Below are 15,879 nucleotides of genomic sequence, written 5' to 3'. Positions count from 1 at the left end.
ATACAGAAACATTTCACAGAAAAAAAATCATAAAGGTCAGAAGTGCTTCCATACTTGGGAGTTCTGAGAGGTATATTTAAGCTCTGGCAGACTTTTAACCTTTTCTAGCTTACAATAAGTTTGCCATCCTCTTAAAATCCTTTGATTGTATGGCTTTTGTTCCCTTGAAAGGGGGACAGGGCTGCCTGGTTACTCAAGCAGATGCCAGGCTTCTGATTTGCATTTGATGAAAGCCACTTGTGAAAGCAGAATCAATGCTCAGATTTACAAACAGTAAATGTGGGTATTGGCTTGTCATTTCTTCCTAGGTTGTTGTCCTATAAAGCTGTTCAAGTTCCTCTCTTCACAAGAACATCTTCCTGCTCTCCCTGCTGTCCATAAACATTATGTTAGATCGAGATGAAGGGTGAGTAATTTTTTTTTACTTCCATTATCTGTTTGGTTTTTTTTTTTTTTTTTTTACTTTAACAGCAAAAAAGGAAAAGGGAAAAAAAAAGGAATGAAAATGCAGCTATTTAGAATAATGCATTATAAGCTGATGAACCACAATAACCAAACTGTGTGTCTGAAGGGGCCTAATTACAGAACACCAGAGGCACAAGAGGGAGCTTATTGTGGACAACAAAATAGTGCCCTATTAATGCTGTCACTGTACTGAGTACAGCTTCAGCATTAATTTGTGTGGTTATATCCAGGTAGTACAGAATGCATCAAGAACAACAGAAATGAGTTTGAGAGGGTTATATATAAATCAAAGCTAGCAGTGAGCAGCTTTATTTTGAATGAGGCAAACTGAAAGCAAGATGGCAGTGATTGAACCAGTGTTTCTAAAATAAGTGTGTTTCTGACTAGTCTGTGTGTAAACTCCTAGAGATTAATGTCTAAGGTGTGTAAATATATGTTGAAGTACATGAGTAAGAGAATCAGCAAGGATGATTTGAAGCTCAATGTATTTGAATCTTTTTATGCCATGAGATAAGCTGTTATAGACTGTATCAAGACCAGCACCCAGTAAGAACAGCTGTGGATGAATCTTTTCTCCTGTTTCTCCTGTTAAAGAGTGTATATGCTTTTTGCTTTGGATATGTGGTGTAACTTTATTATTTCATTCCTAAGACATGAGTAGAAAAAGCACTTCATCAATAATGTGACCCAATAAAAGGACTAGAGAAGAGGTGTTGCAGTTTCCCTTTAACGTGAACTTGAAAGAATCTGAGTTTCTTTGGCTTGGGTGTCCTACTTCACTGGTGTTGCTTCATAAAACCTTGTTCACTGTGGTAAAACATAGCCATTCTAGAAACTGACAGCTTCACATGTTAAAGATGAGCACTTTTTTGTAGTGCAGAAGGTCAGACAGAAAACTCACCCACAAGCAATAGGACTGGATAGAAATCCTAAGGTATTCAAAAGCTCCTTCTTTGTCTTGGCTATTTCTGTTTTTCTGTGTTGGGCAGGGCAGGGCATGGGCTTATGAGCTGCTGTAGTGTAACTCTTACTGCAGTCTGGTGTAGCTTAACCCTCTTGGGCTAACTCAGCTTTCTTCCTGTGGTACAGCTGCTGTGTCAACACAAGATGAGCCTGCTTTCATAGATTTATACCTGAATAGCATCACTGAACTGCTTCCTGGGTCTCATCATGTTTGGCTAGCTCTTCTTTGGTTTCTGTGAATGCAATTCTAGATGGCTATACATATGGGAAAATTTAACAGATTAATAAATTATTACCTTATGAGTGTCAACTTTTATTTCCCAAATCGTGTGTGCATCAACTATGCCAAAATATTTTTCAAATATAATATTGTATATAAAGTGAATTTGCTCTTTGTTTTATGGTGCAAATATTTTATGGATTTACTTTTCAAAATCATAATTTCTCAATAAAAAATTAATTATTGCTGCAATACCAGACAGGGTTCCTTGAACAAAAAAAAAAAAAAAAAAAGGAAAAAGAAAAAGAAAAGAAAAAGAAAAAGTAACACACAAAATCATCTCATTTAGTGACTACTTGCTGCTTAATACACAGGGAGATCAGGTAGGCTGTTGTGTGGGGCAGATATCCATAGCTGGAAACTTAAGGTAGGAATACCTTCACAGAAACTCTGGGTTTAAGTTGGGATTGTTGGGATTTTGTTTGCTTCTTTAGCTTTCTTAACTTGTTAAATAGGAGGCAAGGTTGCATTATTTGATTTCTTCTAGGCTTGGATTTTAGTCCTCAAGTACAATTCTGGTTTAAAGCTTGACTGCAGGTATCAAGACATGAGCTTGATTGGCTCAATTGCATGAAATTTCATGCTTTGTCTGGTTGTTTAGTTTCAGAGAGCATAAAATGGAAAATTTTCATCCTGAAGTCAGGTATTATGGTACAGCTCTATCCATTCCAATGCAGGAGTATGTGAGCTAATGTGGTAAGAGCCAAGGAAAACCTGTAGTGAGAACTGGGCTGGTGTGTGAGGCAATTTGACTTGATATATGTCAGTGTAAACAGAGTCAGTAGTTAGAGTGAACCTGGTTGGCTCAAGGTGTTACCTCTTCAGTGAGATTAGAATCTATTTATGTTCATTTATTTGGGGGTAAACTAGGTAAACTATTTATACCTGCTCAGTTTTTAGGTTGAGGGCATTCTAAACCTTTCAGGATCAAATTTGGGAACAGCCTTGGCTGGGGAACATGTAAAGGTAGGGTTTCCATACAGAGATATGATCGAGAGGCAGGAATGGATAAGAACTATTTCCAGGTGGACCAAGTCTCTTCATATTAATGAGAACCAGTTCTCTGACAGTACTATATCTTCTGTATCTTCTTTTCCCTTTCCTCTACTGTCATCGAGTCACACCAAGTGACTGAAATTTCTTCTTAGTTAACAGGTTTCACTACAAACTTCACTCTCTTACAGTTCTCTCCCTTTTGTCTCATTGACTCAAATTCAAATACTTCTTAATGGCCTTCCCAAGTTAGAATTCTCTCTTGTTATTGCTTTGCATACTATTGTGTTTATCTCTTGCAGACTTTATTGTTCCCATTTCATGCCCCCTCTGCATGTGCCTCTTACCTGACCACTGCTTTGTGTCTCACTCTTTATGGCCCACTCATCTCTGCAGTTGAAAACAAACTCTTATATTTTGTCACTGCCCACCACACTGCCTCTTCAAGTCTCCCATTAAATCAATTTCTCTCAGTTTATTGATCTTCACTGCATCTGCTTATGTCCAATCCAGCTCTCGGTTGTGGGTTTGTCTGAAAAGAAAAAATCCAAGCACCTATAACTATAAAGAAAAAAAAGAAGACACAGAACACCATCCTGCAAGTAAAAATTTTAGATTGATCTATATGCTCCCTTATCGCATGATCACTCAGTATTTTTTCATTATTATCTTACCAATATTCCACACTGTTCAGACCAGGGATCTGACTTTCTGAGTCACCCAAAAAGTGCAATCTTTTCCAACACACTGTGAAAACTAACAGACTTTTTTGTTGAGAACCCAGTTGTTTATGTATTCAGAAAGAGAGTTACAGTGGGAGTTCATTTGCTGTGATCTCTTTTGTTTCAGATGGAACAGATGGCTGATCAAAATAAACATCTGTATGTGAACTGTTACATGTTCACATGGAAGTGTGTGACAGTGTAAAGGGAAACATGGACATCAAGACTTATCCAAAAACTATTTCTGAGGGAAGATTGGAAAAATTTTGATGTAACACATAAATCAGTAGAAATATGCTGAGAACTGACAAAAAAAAAGAAATCACTGGTTATTTCTGTAGTCAGTAATGAGTCATGTGCTGTGCCCCCTACTACAAAAAAATCTATAGGCATATCTGTTCAGGATCATGGGATTTCTTTTATAATCATTTTACTGTAAGAATTCCTGTCAGCTAAGACAAGAAGTCGAGGACAGTCTGTTACCTTCTGATCATCTATTGCCCTTGCCTCTATTTTTTTTGATGTGTGAAAATTACAGTATAGCAATCTGAAACATCCTAATAGTTGCATCAGCTGATATTTTTGTGATCATGCCTGAGAATTTCTGTTACACTCAGTATTTGAGCTATGACTTCTTTACTGAAACTGGGCTCTCCAAGCTGTACCTTGATTTCCTCATCTCTGGTTTAGGGGATAGTTCATGTAGCACACAGATATTTCAGTTAGTAGGTCTTCTGTAGTTCTTCTACCACCCATTTGAAAAAGGGACAATTTCTGTTCAATACTGAATAGAAAAGGAAAGGTTTAAAAGGGAAGATAATATATTCTATTACACATACTGATACCTCTGCAGGGATGTGGATAAAATGCAGGCAAGTCTTTGGATGCAAAAGCTCTACTATAATGTATTTACTAGTTATTCCACATTCTTTCCATTTTTCCATGCTATGCCTGATGTTTTGTATTTTTGTGTCTGTTCTGTTTGACTAACACATAACTGTATTGTAGAAACTGTTACAAGTTGAGAAGAAGGATTAGACATCTGGTTGTGGAATAATTGATGCTTTTGGCTCTTGGAAAATTGTTGGAGGCTATTTACTCTTATTTGGTGGTTACTACTTGGATGATGGGGAGGAAGTTATTCCCTTGTTATAAGCACACTGGAGGGAAGAGGATTTTGTGACATTTTATTTTCTTTCTGTCGATTTTTCTAGTGAATGCAATGCAGACTCTGAGTCTTATACAAATATATGACAGTCTGCAAGCCTGGAGTCTCTACTTCTATGATTGTTGTTTGATTCAACAGTTATAGATTTACACAATAAGAAAAGTTATTAGCAGTGAAAAATATTGTAAATGCTATCATATCTGAAACTTCTCAGAACTTGTTTTAAATTGCAGTGTCTTGGATGAAATCCTGATTCTACAAAAGTCAACAGCAGAGTGCCAATTGACAATGACAAAGCTGGGAATTCATTGAAGCTTCAATTTCCAACATGCTTAATGACCAGTTTTAGGCACAGATATATTTAAATGAGGCTCCCCAAAATGGAAAGTTGTATTTGCTTGTTTTATGCACATATTCTGAGTTGAATTTAAGTGTAACACGTCCTTAATTTTTACATGTCTTAGTTTTTTACTGAGATGGACTAACTGAATTCATGTCATTTTCAATGCAGACCTAATCTTACTTTTTATGTTAGTTGAGTCTGGTCAAGGAGTTTTATTTTAATGGTAAGACCAAGAACCCAGGGGTTTGGAAACTAGGAGACCCCAATATCAAATCTAAAGGTCTCAAGGTCTTTATCTGCAGAGAGAGTTCAATTTTTTTCTAACTACTTGCCTTGTTCTATTGCAATAAATTGAAATTCTAAAGTGGTGTTAACACTGTTGTAATAAATCAGTCTTGTCTTGTGGTAGGAAAGAACAAAGAACAATTTAGGGCATTAAAAGACCCTCAGATAATACCAGAGCAGTCAAGCTCCTGTTCTTGAAATCTTTGATACTTTACTTGTCTCAAATTAACCTTGGACTTATTTTCAACTTTATCTAGTTCATCAGCAACAGACAACAAACTCCATTTGACTCTTTTTTAATACAATATTTCGGGAAAAAAAATTGATATGCAAGTTCAATATCCTTGGTGCTCATTATTTCTTTTTATTTCAGGTCTTTGAGAAACCTGAGTGTTAAACTATCCAATAACAGAAATAAAGGAAGCATAAATGAATGAAAGTTGAATTTGGTGAATTTAGCATACTTACTTTTCATTTTCAAAACTTTTTATCTGTTTCTGATTAAATCCACCCACCCAAACCTGTTTGTTTAAGTTCTATAGTCAAAGGAGAAATTAAAAACATACAAGTAATTCTAGGTGGATGCTGTCCAAAATTAAAATCAGCTTTAGAAAGAAAAAAAGGCATGAAATTCAGGACTTGGAAAAGAGTATATCATGCCAAGGCAGTCATTCAGGCATATAAAGCATTTTTCTTTAAACCTTAATGAGCAAAGTTGGAATCTGTCTCTGATTTTTCCTAAGTCAGATTTTTCCTTCTTTAGCTGTTCTTGACTAAATTGCATTAAACAATTATATTGCATGTCTGCCACACAGCTGCAGTGTTAGGAGGCACTTATGTTCCATAGTGTACAAATAGCACAAGGAGGACTTCCCATTTCGTGTGTGTCAGTGTGTCCCCTTCCCCCAGCTGTCAAAAAAAAGACTAAAGAATACAAAAAGTTTTAGCAATAAAAGCAGGATAAAATTAAATGTAGTGTTATTGTGGGTGTACTTCACAGCAACACATCTTTATTCATCATACTTTTGCCTGAAAGGGGAATTGAAAAATGTAAAATAACAGAAAACAATAATTTAAATGGAAAATACTGTGTTATTTTGAAAAATAAGATGTTAATTTTAGTTTTTCATCTGCCTTTGCTCTTTAATACTACTTTTTATTTCAGTCTTCTCTATTTCTTTTTTAAACCACATCTTTCTCTCCATGTACTTGATTGTAGTTTGGATGGACATGATTTATTAAAATTACAAGAATTAGAATTTATCTAAAATACTTGGGGAACAGGAGGTAGGACCAAGACAGTACTAGAAGCAGACATACAAAAGTCTACATTTTAGAGTTCATCGGGTCTTCTACCTCTCCAAAAACCAGAACAAAGCGTAGCATCAGGAACCAAATTTATGCTTGATCTAGAAGTATTTAAATCTGAGGATTGCAAGCCAGACAACTCCCTCTTTTCTCAGCTACTTGGGTGGATCACAGTAATATAATTAGCTGTTATCCACAGAGCTAGAATTTTTATTAATCCAAACAAATCCAAGACCACAGCAGGTATGAGAAGCACAAGTGCCTTCCTTTGCACATGAGAGTTATTGAGGGGGGAACTGCAGAAGCTGAAGTTTCGAATGGACAAGAGTAGCCTGTTGTAATCTGTTTTAGGATTGGATTACATCAGTCTGAACTACAGCTGGGAGGAGATGCCTTTACCTTGCAAAGGAGGAAGAAGTTCCCTCATCTTCAGGTATCTGTAGACAGCCTGACTACACCTCAGTCATGTGAAATTATTTCAACTAAATGCAGAAGTTAATTCCTAATTTGAAATTGGAGGCAACTTTGTAACATTTCCTGCAGGCAAAAATATTACATAGAAGTTATATTAATGGGAAGCAGAAACTTAGACCTTGTTCAAACTTTGTTAGTCAGTGGTTAACTAGGCCCAGGTGCTTTGGTTTAATTCTGTGGAAAGCAGAGGGACTGGTATCAGCTCGTCCTGGAACCTTTGTGGTGGATTTACAGGTGTAGTTTACTCAAAAGTGGTAGTGTCACTGCAATTCACAGGATCCAGCCAGGATTCCCTAGGGTACATGATAAGTTATTCTAAAGGCCTGAAAATTCCTGACAATTCTTTTCACCATAAAAAATTAAAGACTGTGTCAATGCCAAGGGAAGATTTGCGAGCATATCCCTAATTATCTGAGAGACCTTGGTACCCTGATTTTCTGTAAAGATATATTAAATATTCAGATTTTGCCAGATAGGAGGTACTAGTGTCAGTCTTGAAAGTCCCCATTTGAAGCTGGGCAGAATCAATCCATCAGACCAAGAGATTTTGTTGGAGTGGGGCTGGAAAGGTACTGCTAAATAAAACTTTGGGTTGCTAAAGTATTTCTCTCTTGAAGATTTTAACATGCATTGTGCTGATGACTTTGAATGAAGAACCAATCTGTGCCTCCTTTTCGAGCAAGTGCAAGGATTCTAGTTGTGAGATAAAGTATATGGTTCTGATTCTGGTTGGACTGGAAAAGGGCTGAGGGGAATCAGATATTAAAAAGGATGAACGTGAACAGGATTTGATATTGCCACGATAATCACAATGTATAAAGCAGCTTTGTTCATTTCCAGGTTCTTTGTTTTGTGATTGGTGAAATACTCTTTTGACTTGTCCAATATGTAATGGCAAAGCCTTGGATATTTTGAACTAGGAGCATAAATCAATGCCTAGATATTTATGCATTAGTTATATTGTATTTTTCTGGCCTGTTTATTGGATCATTATTATTTAACATTTTTTTAAATGAATGAAGTGCTTTCAAATTTTTTTCAGAGTATTGGCACAGACTGTGTTGGCTATAATTTGGTTTGGCCCTGAAAGCAGACAGCATCAGGAAAGGCAGAATAATTTTGATAGTTCTATTAGTTGTTAAATAGTTTTGAACACTTCCTTCCCTTGATCTGTATAGTCATTTCTGCACTAATTTACTTCCTTCACTTTTGCTTTTATGGCAACTTACAGGCTTATTTGTTGAAACAGATAACCAAATATCTTTGAGGATAGATGTGGCCCTCAGTCTAGTTCTGTAAAACATTGAGTTGGTAACAAGAATTAAAGTTAGCCCATAATTTCTTGGTAGAATTTTGCTGCTTAGAAATATGGTCTTGAAATTCTGGGTTTAGGCAGTGTACCATTCTTTTTCCTGGCTTTTTGTTCACAGTTCTGCAGTCTACCCTCTGCTGCATTAGTGCAGCTGGTTTGGAATCATGTGGTGAACCAGATCTTCCACTGGTTTATCAGGAAAATCAATCTGGGCAGCAACCCATGCATTTAGCACTCAGTCTAGCAGTCACTGTACTACTAAAATCAAAGCATAGTTTTTTGCTGATATCTCTGCTGCTCCTATAGCTCCAAGAAAATATTTTTAAGAAAATATCACCTCCCTGATATAAAAATAGAATTATGACCTTAGTTTGTCAGTGATAGTCTCTAGAACTCCATGAAAAATTTCTACTTTTGCCTTTGTACCTACATGCCATTAACAAATTGGAATTTACATCAGAGAGGAAAACTAATACAAGAGTCTGAATCATGACTAATGAAATGTATTCCTGAGTATGACCTTTCTTTTCAACCAGCAAGCAATAAAGGTATTTTGCTTGCAAAACTACATGTTGAACCAAAGAGCAATAAAGTAAGGGGGAATAGATAATTTGTCAGTTTTGTCAATTTTAGCAGGCCTACACTCCTCATCAAGTTCAATATCAGCTGAGTGTATTTTCAGTACATTACACTCAATTTTGTTGAACTTAATGATAAGATCATTAGGCAAAAAAAAAAGCACATAGGAAAGAATCTAAGGGTTGATGCAAAGAAATAATAGATATGATTACAAGGTTATGTTCTTGAATCTTAATGTGCTGTTTCATTTGGGGAAAAGCTGAATTTTTACAGGGAAGGTAAAGGGCTTTCTTATTGAACTATGTACATATCATTTTATGAAGCATCAAGATAATCTCTCTCCCTCATCACCCTAGTTCATGTGCACCTGGGTTTTTTTGCAATTCAGCATTTCAGATCACAAAACTGAAAAATAGTAGAGGCTATAACCTCTGGATATTTAAGGTACTCACACTGATATAATAGGAGTTGTACAGCTAAAAGCTAAACATCTATTTAATATCTACAATACCTATTCTGTACTATAAAGCTCTGACTAATGATTTTTCTGTAATTGGAGCTAACAAGTGTGTGATCACCTCACTTCAGATGTAATCTACAGTAATTAGGAAATACATAAATTATGCTGTGAATAGATACTGACCTTTTTTTCACTATTTATAAGGATACCACATGAAGAAGGCTGAAAGTCTTAATGCAAGATATAGTTCATTTCAACCTAAGGTATAAATAGGAGATGTTACAATATACAGCTGATTATTTTAACCTCAAATATGTCCCAGTGAACTTTCTGTAAGGTCACAGCCAGCCCGCCGTTGAAGACAGGAATAAAACTAAAGACCTGCCAATTTAAGGCAATGGCTGTCATTGTTTTTCGTTTTTGTGGACCCCTAAAGGTTTTCCAGTAGTGATTCTGACTCTCTAGAAATTTCTCAAAGGTCAAATAATGGCTATATTTCACTTCCCATGGATCTCTTAGCTATACTACAGAGACTCAGGGCCAGGGTGAAAACTGCTTATCAAAGACCAGTCCCACAGAGTTCCTGAGTTCAGAAGTCTATGCTGCTTCTCCATTTAAAAGTAACCACTGTCTTGCTAGCAGAATGAATCAACAAAAACTTTTATTCCTCTTCAAACTTACCTGTATTCTGTACAAAACAGGCCAAGGTAACTTGGTGAGTCTCTAGTTATCTGGCAGGCAGTAAGAAAAAGACATAATGAGGGAAAAATGGGACCTTTCCCTTTCTCTGACCTTTGTGCTTGTTTTGAGGACTTTTCCAGGGCTATTAGATTGGGATAATCAATTGGTCTCTGCTGAAATTTATCCCTCCTTCTTTGAGGATGTCTCATACTAGATTGTGGTACAGATAGAAGCACAAGTAAATTCTAATGGGATATGGAGCAAATTGCTTGTAGTGAGCAGATTATTTTGGGGTGTATTTCTGACACTGCCAGTCATGTGGATTTTTTTTTTTTTTATCAGTCAATGCTGCAGGTGTCCTCTATTGGTGACACAAAATTCTTAAGCTTTCTTTGCCATCAGCCCCCACTCTTCCTTACCTTAGAAATTCAAAGAACATGTAGCATTCTTTTGTGTTCCTGAACACTTTTTCTAGTGCATCTGTCTTGAAAACTCCCGGAATCTGTATAGGTTTTCTGGCTGTATGGTTCATGATCTCTTTGCTGCTGGTCATAGATGTTTCTCCTTTCACCCAAGTTCTTTTTCAGGTACTTTAATCGCCTATGATTTTAACTGTTTTGTGCAACATCCTTGCAGAAACCAGCATGGTTTCTCCAGTTTGGACATTACAAGACTGCATCTCTACTGTGTTGCAACTTAGAGTCACTTTCTCTGAGAAATGAGCACCAAGTGAAGATAAAGGAGACTGATGAAGACTTCAATTTCCACTTGCTCCTATGAGACTAAAAATGATTTCTTTCTCTATAAGTATAGTGTGAAATATATTGCATAAGGAATTGGCTCTACTTTTGAACTGTACATTTGTCTTTTGATCTAGAGTGTACATTTTCTGCTAATCTCTTCTGCTTTGGAGTTTGCTCAGGTTTTTCTTCCTTAAACTCTCTTTCCACCCCCCCACCCCCCCCCCCTTTTTGACTAATCTATTCCTCTGAAATGTCTCCTAACATTATTCCTGGGCATTTACAAAACATTTTCTATTTCAAGTGCAGCATAGAACATTTTACAAATCTTAAAACTGGCAAAAAACTGTGGAAAAAAAAGAATGATTTTCAGTTAGAAAGTGGCATCCTTTCCACCAGGAGCAAAGCCTGTTTCCCTAAGAGTGATAAACATTACTGCAGTTTTTGTGTTACCATCATGTGGGAAAAGGTTTGTGTGGATAGCATGGCATAAAGTAAAGGTGACTTGGAGGTTGGGGCCAGTCACCTAAATGGGGAACATACCCATAGCACTTCCCAAGCCATACAATGTAAAATGTATAACAATAGAGGACAAGTCTTTTGGGGAGACTGTAGGCTTTTCAGCATTGCCTTGCAAACACTAGTGTGGCCAGGTATAGAGAACCTACACCAAAGCAGATCTAAGTGGAATAGCATATTGCACTACAGCTATGTTGGTGAGACTTTCCTGCATCAATACAATATTCTGGTAGTTATCCTTTCTGAATGAGATATAAAAATTAGATTTTTAGAACTAAGGATTGTTCCCTGTACTGTGACCATCATTCATGTGTAGGAATGCTCTGCCCCAGAGCCTTCCTGGGTTTCAGTGAGTAATTACATTCTACTTGTCCAAACGGCTTCTTTCCTGCTTACGAAAACATCCCTTCCTTTCTGTTTGATTTGCAGAAAACCTTTCTTTAAAGGAGATGTGGCGTTTCTGTAAATTTAAATCACCCCATAGCTAATGTCGTCTTTTATTTGGTTTACGTGCTGCCACACCCTGCAGTTTTTGTCGTGTAACCCAGCCCGGCGCCAGTCGGTTCCTCCGGACCGTGGTTCCGTCAGTCCTTGGTCACTAGGTGTCACTACCGATCTAGGAGAGAAGCAGAGCTTTGTTCTTATTTCGGTTTTAAATTTGTACGAAGCAGAAAATCATTTGTACATAATAACTTCTGCATTGTCTATGAAACTTCATACCTACGGTTTCCATAGCAGGGTCAGTAAGGAGCTGTGTCCCCCAAATTCAGCAAGAGGTCTGCTATGCAGTCCCCTTTTAATTGCACAAGGAAGAGTTCGTAACTCTTTTCCCCTCAGTGTGTTAGCTGTTTTGAATACAGAATGATTTTAGCTGCTGTTCAAATCCAGGACCATAAATGTAACAGGGAGAATAAATTCATTTTTCAGAAAAGAGTACAGCAAACTAGGTTGTAATGGATTAAGAAGTCAGACTGTAGATGCAAAAAATCAATTGTCAAAGTACACTTCCTGCTTGGAATTTCATTTAGGGCTTCTAGATTCCTGTTCATGTGTTAGAATCAGTAGTTAGAGAGATTAATCAGCCTGCACAAAAGATATATGGTGATTTCAAGCAAGGCTGGAAAAATCAGACTCCAAACCTGATTAAGTATTGAATGGTCTGGCCTTTTACTATTGTATGTAGGAGAACTAAATTTGAATCTGGACATAAATCTTGTTCACTTGTTCCCTGATAGCTCTTGGTAAATGTGAGGCACCATTTTGGAATGTATGCTGCTATTCTAAGAAAATGAACTTTGGCCTTTTAGTGAAGGAAAACCTGCTTCCTTTGCTGCAGTGCTGTAAAAACATCTCCTACTCATGTCTATTCTCTGCTCTCGGGATTCAACAGAGCTTAAGAAAAATATTTTAATGGAGACTGATTTCTAACCCTTGCTGAACAACTCAAGAAAAAAAAAAAAGTCTAATGATTACTTTCACATTTCTTCTCTTCTAATCATTGAATGGTTAGATACTGGCAGCAAAGTACCCCACTTGAAGGGGAAGGAAGGCCAAGGGTATGTTAAGGGGGGTCCCTTCACAGAGGAAATGGACTGGGTTCTGGTGATCTCCCTGTCTCTCTCTATTTTTTGTTTGTTTGTTTGTTTGTTTGCTTTATGGATAAAAACTGAATTCTCTGTGCCTGAGACACCTTCTGCTGATCCTATGTAAGGTGACTGTGTAACCTGTCAGTGGTTTCATTTTCTCTGCTGGGAGTGGCAAGTTTTCAAACAGAGGCAAGTGGTGGTTTAGCCCTGCCTGTTGCAGATGCTTTTGAATACAAAGGTGTTTTCATGGCACAGAGAAAAGAGCTCAGCCTTCAGCTCATCCTGTTGTACCTGCAGTGCATGGCTATAGTGCTTTGGTATTTTTGTATTAATTATTATGGAAAATTATCCCCAAGTACTGCTGCAGCAGGATTCAAAATTTTTTTTTTGCCTTACCAGAAATCATCACTTTATTTGCCTTACTACTTCATCAGCTACCTCAGACTTCGAATTGACTTGTGATTATACTTTTAATAAAGCACTTTCTGGATAGAGGTTTTCCTGGCTGGGCACTGAATCCATGGGTGCCTGATAGGCACCTTTGCTCGTGCTTGGAGTCCTTGGTGATTGATTTTAGAGGGCTTCACCCGACTTCTATATTGTGACATGAGAGCTGAAAAGAACAGTTTAGCAGTACAACTATCCAAATGTTAAAATATAGAGTTTCTTTCTAGAATTGTGAGTTCATATCCTCAGAGGCTGACTCAGCCCCTTTGCTGGCAGAGGTGCATAAGGTTAGGATTGAGGAAATCTTTCTTACTCTTCTGAAAATAACCATAATAACAGAAGCCTTGTATCCATGCCAATCAAGCTAATAGTTCTTTGTACTTCTCTGTCAAAATAGCTTGTCTTTCTTTCTTTTTGTCATCTTCTTCTAATAATGACCATTATTTACAAATTTAGTTGCCTCATTGTGCAGGGTGTGCCTTCAAGAAGTCTTATGTAATATCACAATCTCTGAGGTAGAATATGTCTCTAAACAGATTAAAACATGCAAACACCAAGAAAGGGAGAAATTAGATTTCTCTGACAGAAACTGGAGGGAGACATGAGTATGTAAGAACAGTCCTAAAAGGATTTTGGGAACTAAAATCTATGGCACTTCAGTTGGATTATATGCCAACAGCTCCAAGCTTATGTTCTTTTAAATTTATTTGCTCACCATCTTCCTCATCTATAGGACATTTAATATAGAAAACTCTGAATTATTATTCCAAGGAGCCAAGAAAGTTTTCTTTAAGTCTGCACCAGTATGGTTGTTGTCCACGTGTGTTATAAGCCCAGAATTACAGTAATGTACCTGTGACATGTGAGCAAATGTAGTATTTCCACAACGTCTGCAGCTGGGATTTTGTAGTACTCACTGCTTTAACCAGTTTAAATAGAACAAGGCAAGCTTGAACTTAAAAACCCAAATCTGATTTGCTAAACTAGTTCTGTCCTGACTCTTCGTCTATATCCTAAATCTTCCTCCAGCTGTTAGTCAAAACAAATGCATAATTAAGAAGAACTACCCCTTATTACTGCTTAATTTCCTGATAAAGACATTAAATTAAATTAAAAGGAATTTCCCCAAAAGCCCTCATTCAAAACTGAATCCCTGCACTGACAAGCTATTAGATTTTTTTTCAAAATAGAACAGCAAACAAAACAACGACAACAACAAAAATAAAAATCTACTTTTGGGCTTTTAGATTTGGGCAGTTTAATTGTTGCTCTGTTTCCCTGATAAGGTGAGACTAGTCCCATGTCACTAGGGGAATGGTATCCTGCTGTGTTTTTCCATCCTCATTTACAATGATTATGTTATCAGGCTAGCCAGGCAAAAGGGTGGAGCAACTATAATTTCAAAGCAGGATTAGGTTGAAATAACGAGGTCACCAAGTTGTGGTTGCCATGGCAACGTCACATCTAAGAATATGGGATGCTTCTAGGAGATGAGGCAAGCGTGGAGTCTCTCTTGCTTTGCACAAAATCCCAGACTATTTCTGTAAAATTGCTTAATTGCTTTTAAACATTTTTTTTTCAAAGTGGCTCTTGCTACAATAATGAATAAAAATGGTACCTTTTTTTTTTATTGATAGTGTCTTAAGGATGTGCTTATCTCTGATCTGCTATTGATCCTGTTTTCCTGTCATCTTCTGTGTATGCATTTGGGCTGTCTTTAGAAGATCTTTTGTTTTAAATATATTATAAAACTTTGGGTATTTCGAGCACTGCTCAGGTGTTTTGATTCTCCTTGAGACTTTGCAATCTTTTAGCATACAGGGTTGTCTCTCAGGTCATATTCTGCCCTGGGACCTCCCACACACTCACAAGTAAGAATCAGTGTTTTGCTGTTAACTCTTGATTTTCTGTGCTAGTGCTAGTTTTTATCCATTTCTTGGTACTGTTTTATGTTTTTTAGGAAAGGTGTTTTGGTTGTTTTCTTTTTTTTCTGGTAGTGCCTGAAAATTCTTATTTTTAAACCTATTATTTGTCAGTGTTTCAAGTTTTATTCGAGCAGCTGTAGAGCCTTACTTCACCCTGTCACTGCCCATCACAGGCTTTCATTGAAACTATGATACAAACTTCTGACAACCACAGTATGAATCAGCTGTGTGGTTGTGTGAGGTTTTATTCCATTATGTAAAATCTCAACCAAAATATTTTCTTGCATTACTCTTACCTTTGCTTTAATATTGTGCAGCATTATGATATAAATTGCTCAACATATATTTCTAATGAAATCAGTGTGATTTTTATACTTTTTCTTTGCTAAGCATCTAATGCTTTCAGTATATTGTAGTGTTTAAACATGCCAGGCTAAAGGATTTGTGAAACAAGGGTGCAAGTTACAAAGAGTATAAAGGCATTGAGGTAATTTGCAGTGGGAGGCCATGGGGTTTAGTATTTAGTTTAAAAACGTGGAAGCTTTAATTGTCTTACAATATTTTGTCCAAGTTTTTCTTCAGTGACTGGAGCACTTTTGTTTCTGGGAGTCTGAGTTCCACAAGTCTCC

General features: G+C 37.0%; 1 protein-coding gene across 2 annotated transcripts in view; it reads left to right on the top strand.

Annotated features, from left to right (window-relative positions):
* The first annotated feature begins 301 nt into the window (after positions 1–301).
* Positions 302–15,879, top strand: part of LDB2 (LIM domain binding 2) — a 363,991-nt gene continuing 348,413 nt past the window's right edge. The window contains exon 1 of one of the 2 annotated variants that reach the window (XM_088163192.1): positions 302–406. Coding sequence is in view for 1 of the 2 variants with exons in the window: in XM_088163182.1 (XP_088019308.1) it covers positions 387–406 (20 nt within the window). In the remaining variant the exon portion in view is untranslated. The remainder of the gene's footprint in view (positions 407–15,879) is intronic. The other variant, XM_088163182.1, reaches the window with a different exon arrangement.

This window comes from Sturnus vulgaris, chromosome 4 (genome assembly GCF_052056855.1).
Source record: "Sturnus vulgaris isolate bStuVul1 chromosome 4, bStuVul1.hap1, whole genome shotgun sequence".
NCBI lineage: Eukaryota > Metazoa > Chordata > Aves > Passeriformes > Sturnidae > Sturnus > Sturnus vulgaris.
The sequence above is the reverse complement of the archived record's forward strand: the minus strand, read 5'-3'. Positions and strand labels throughout refer to the sequence as shown.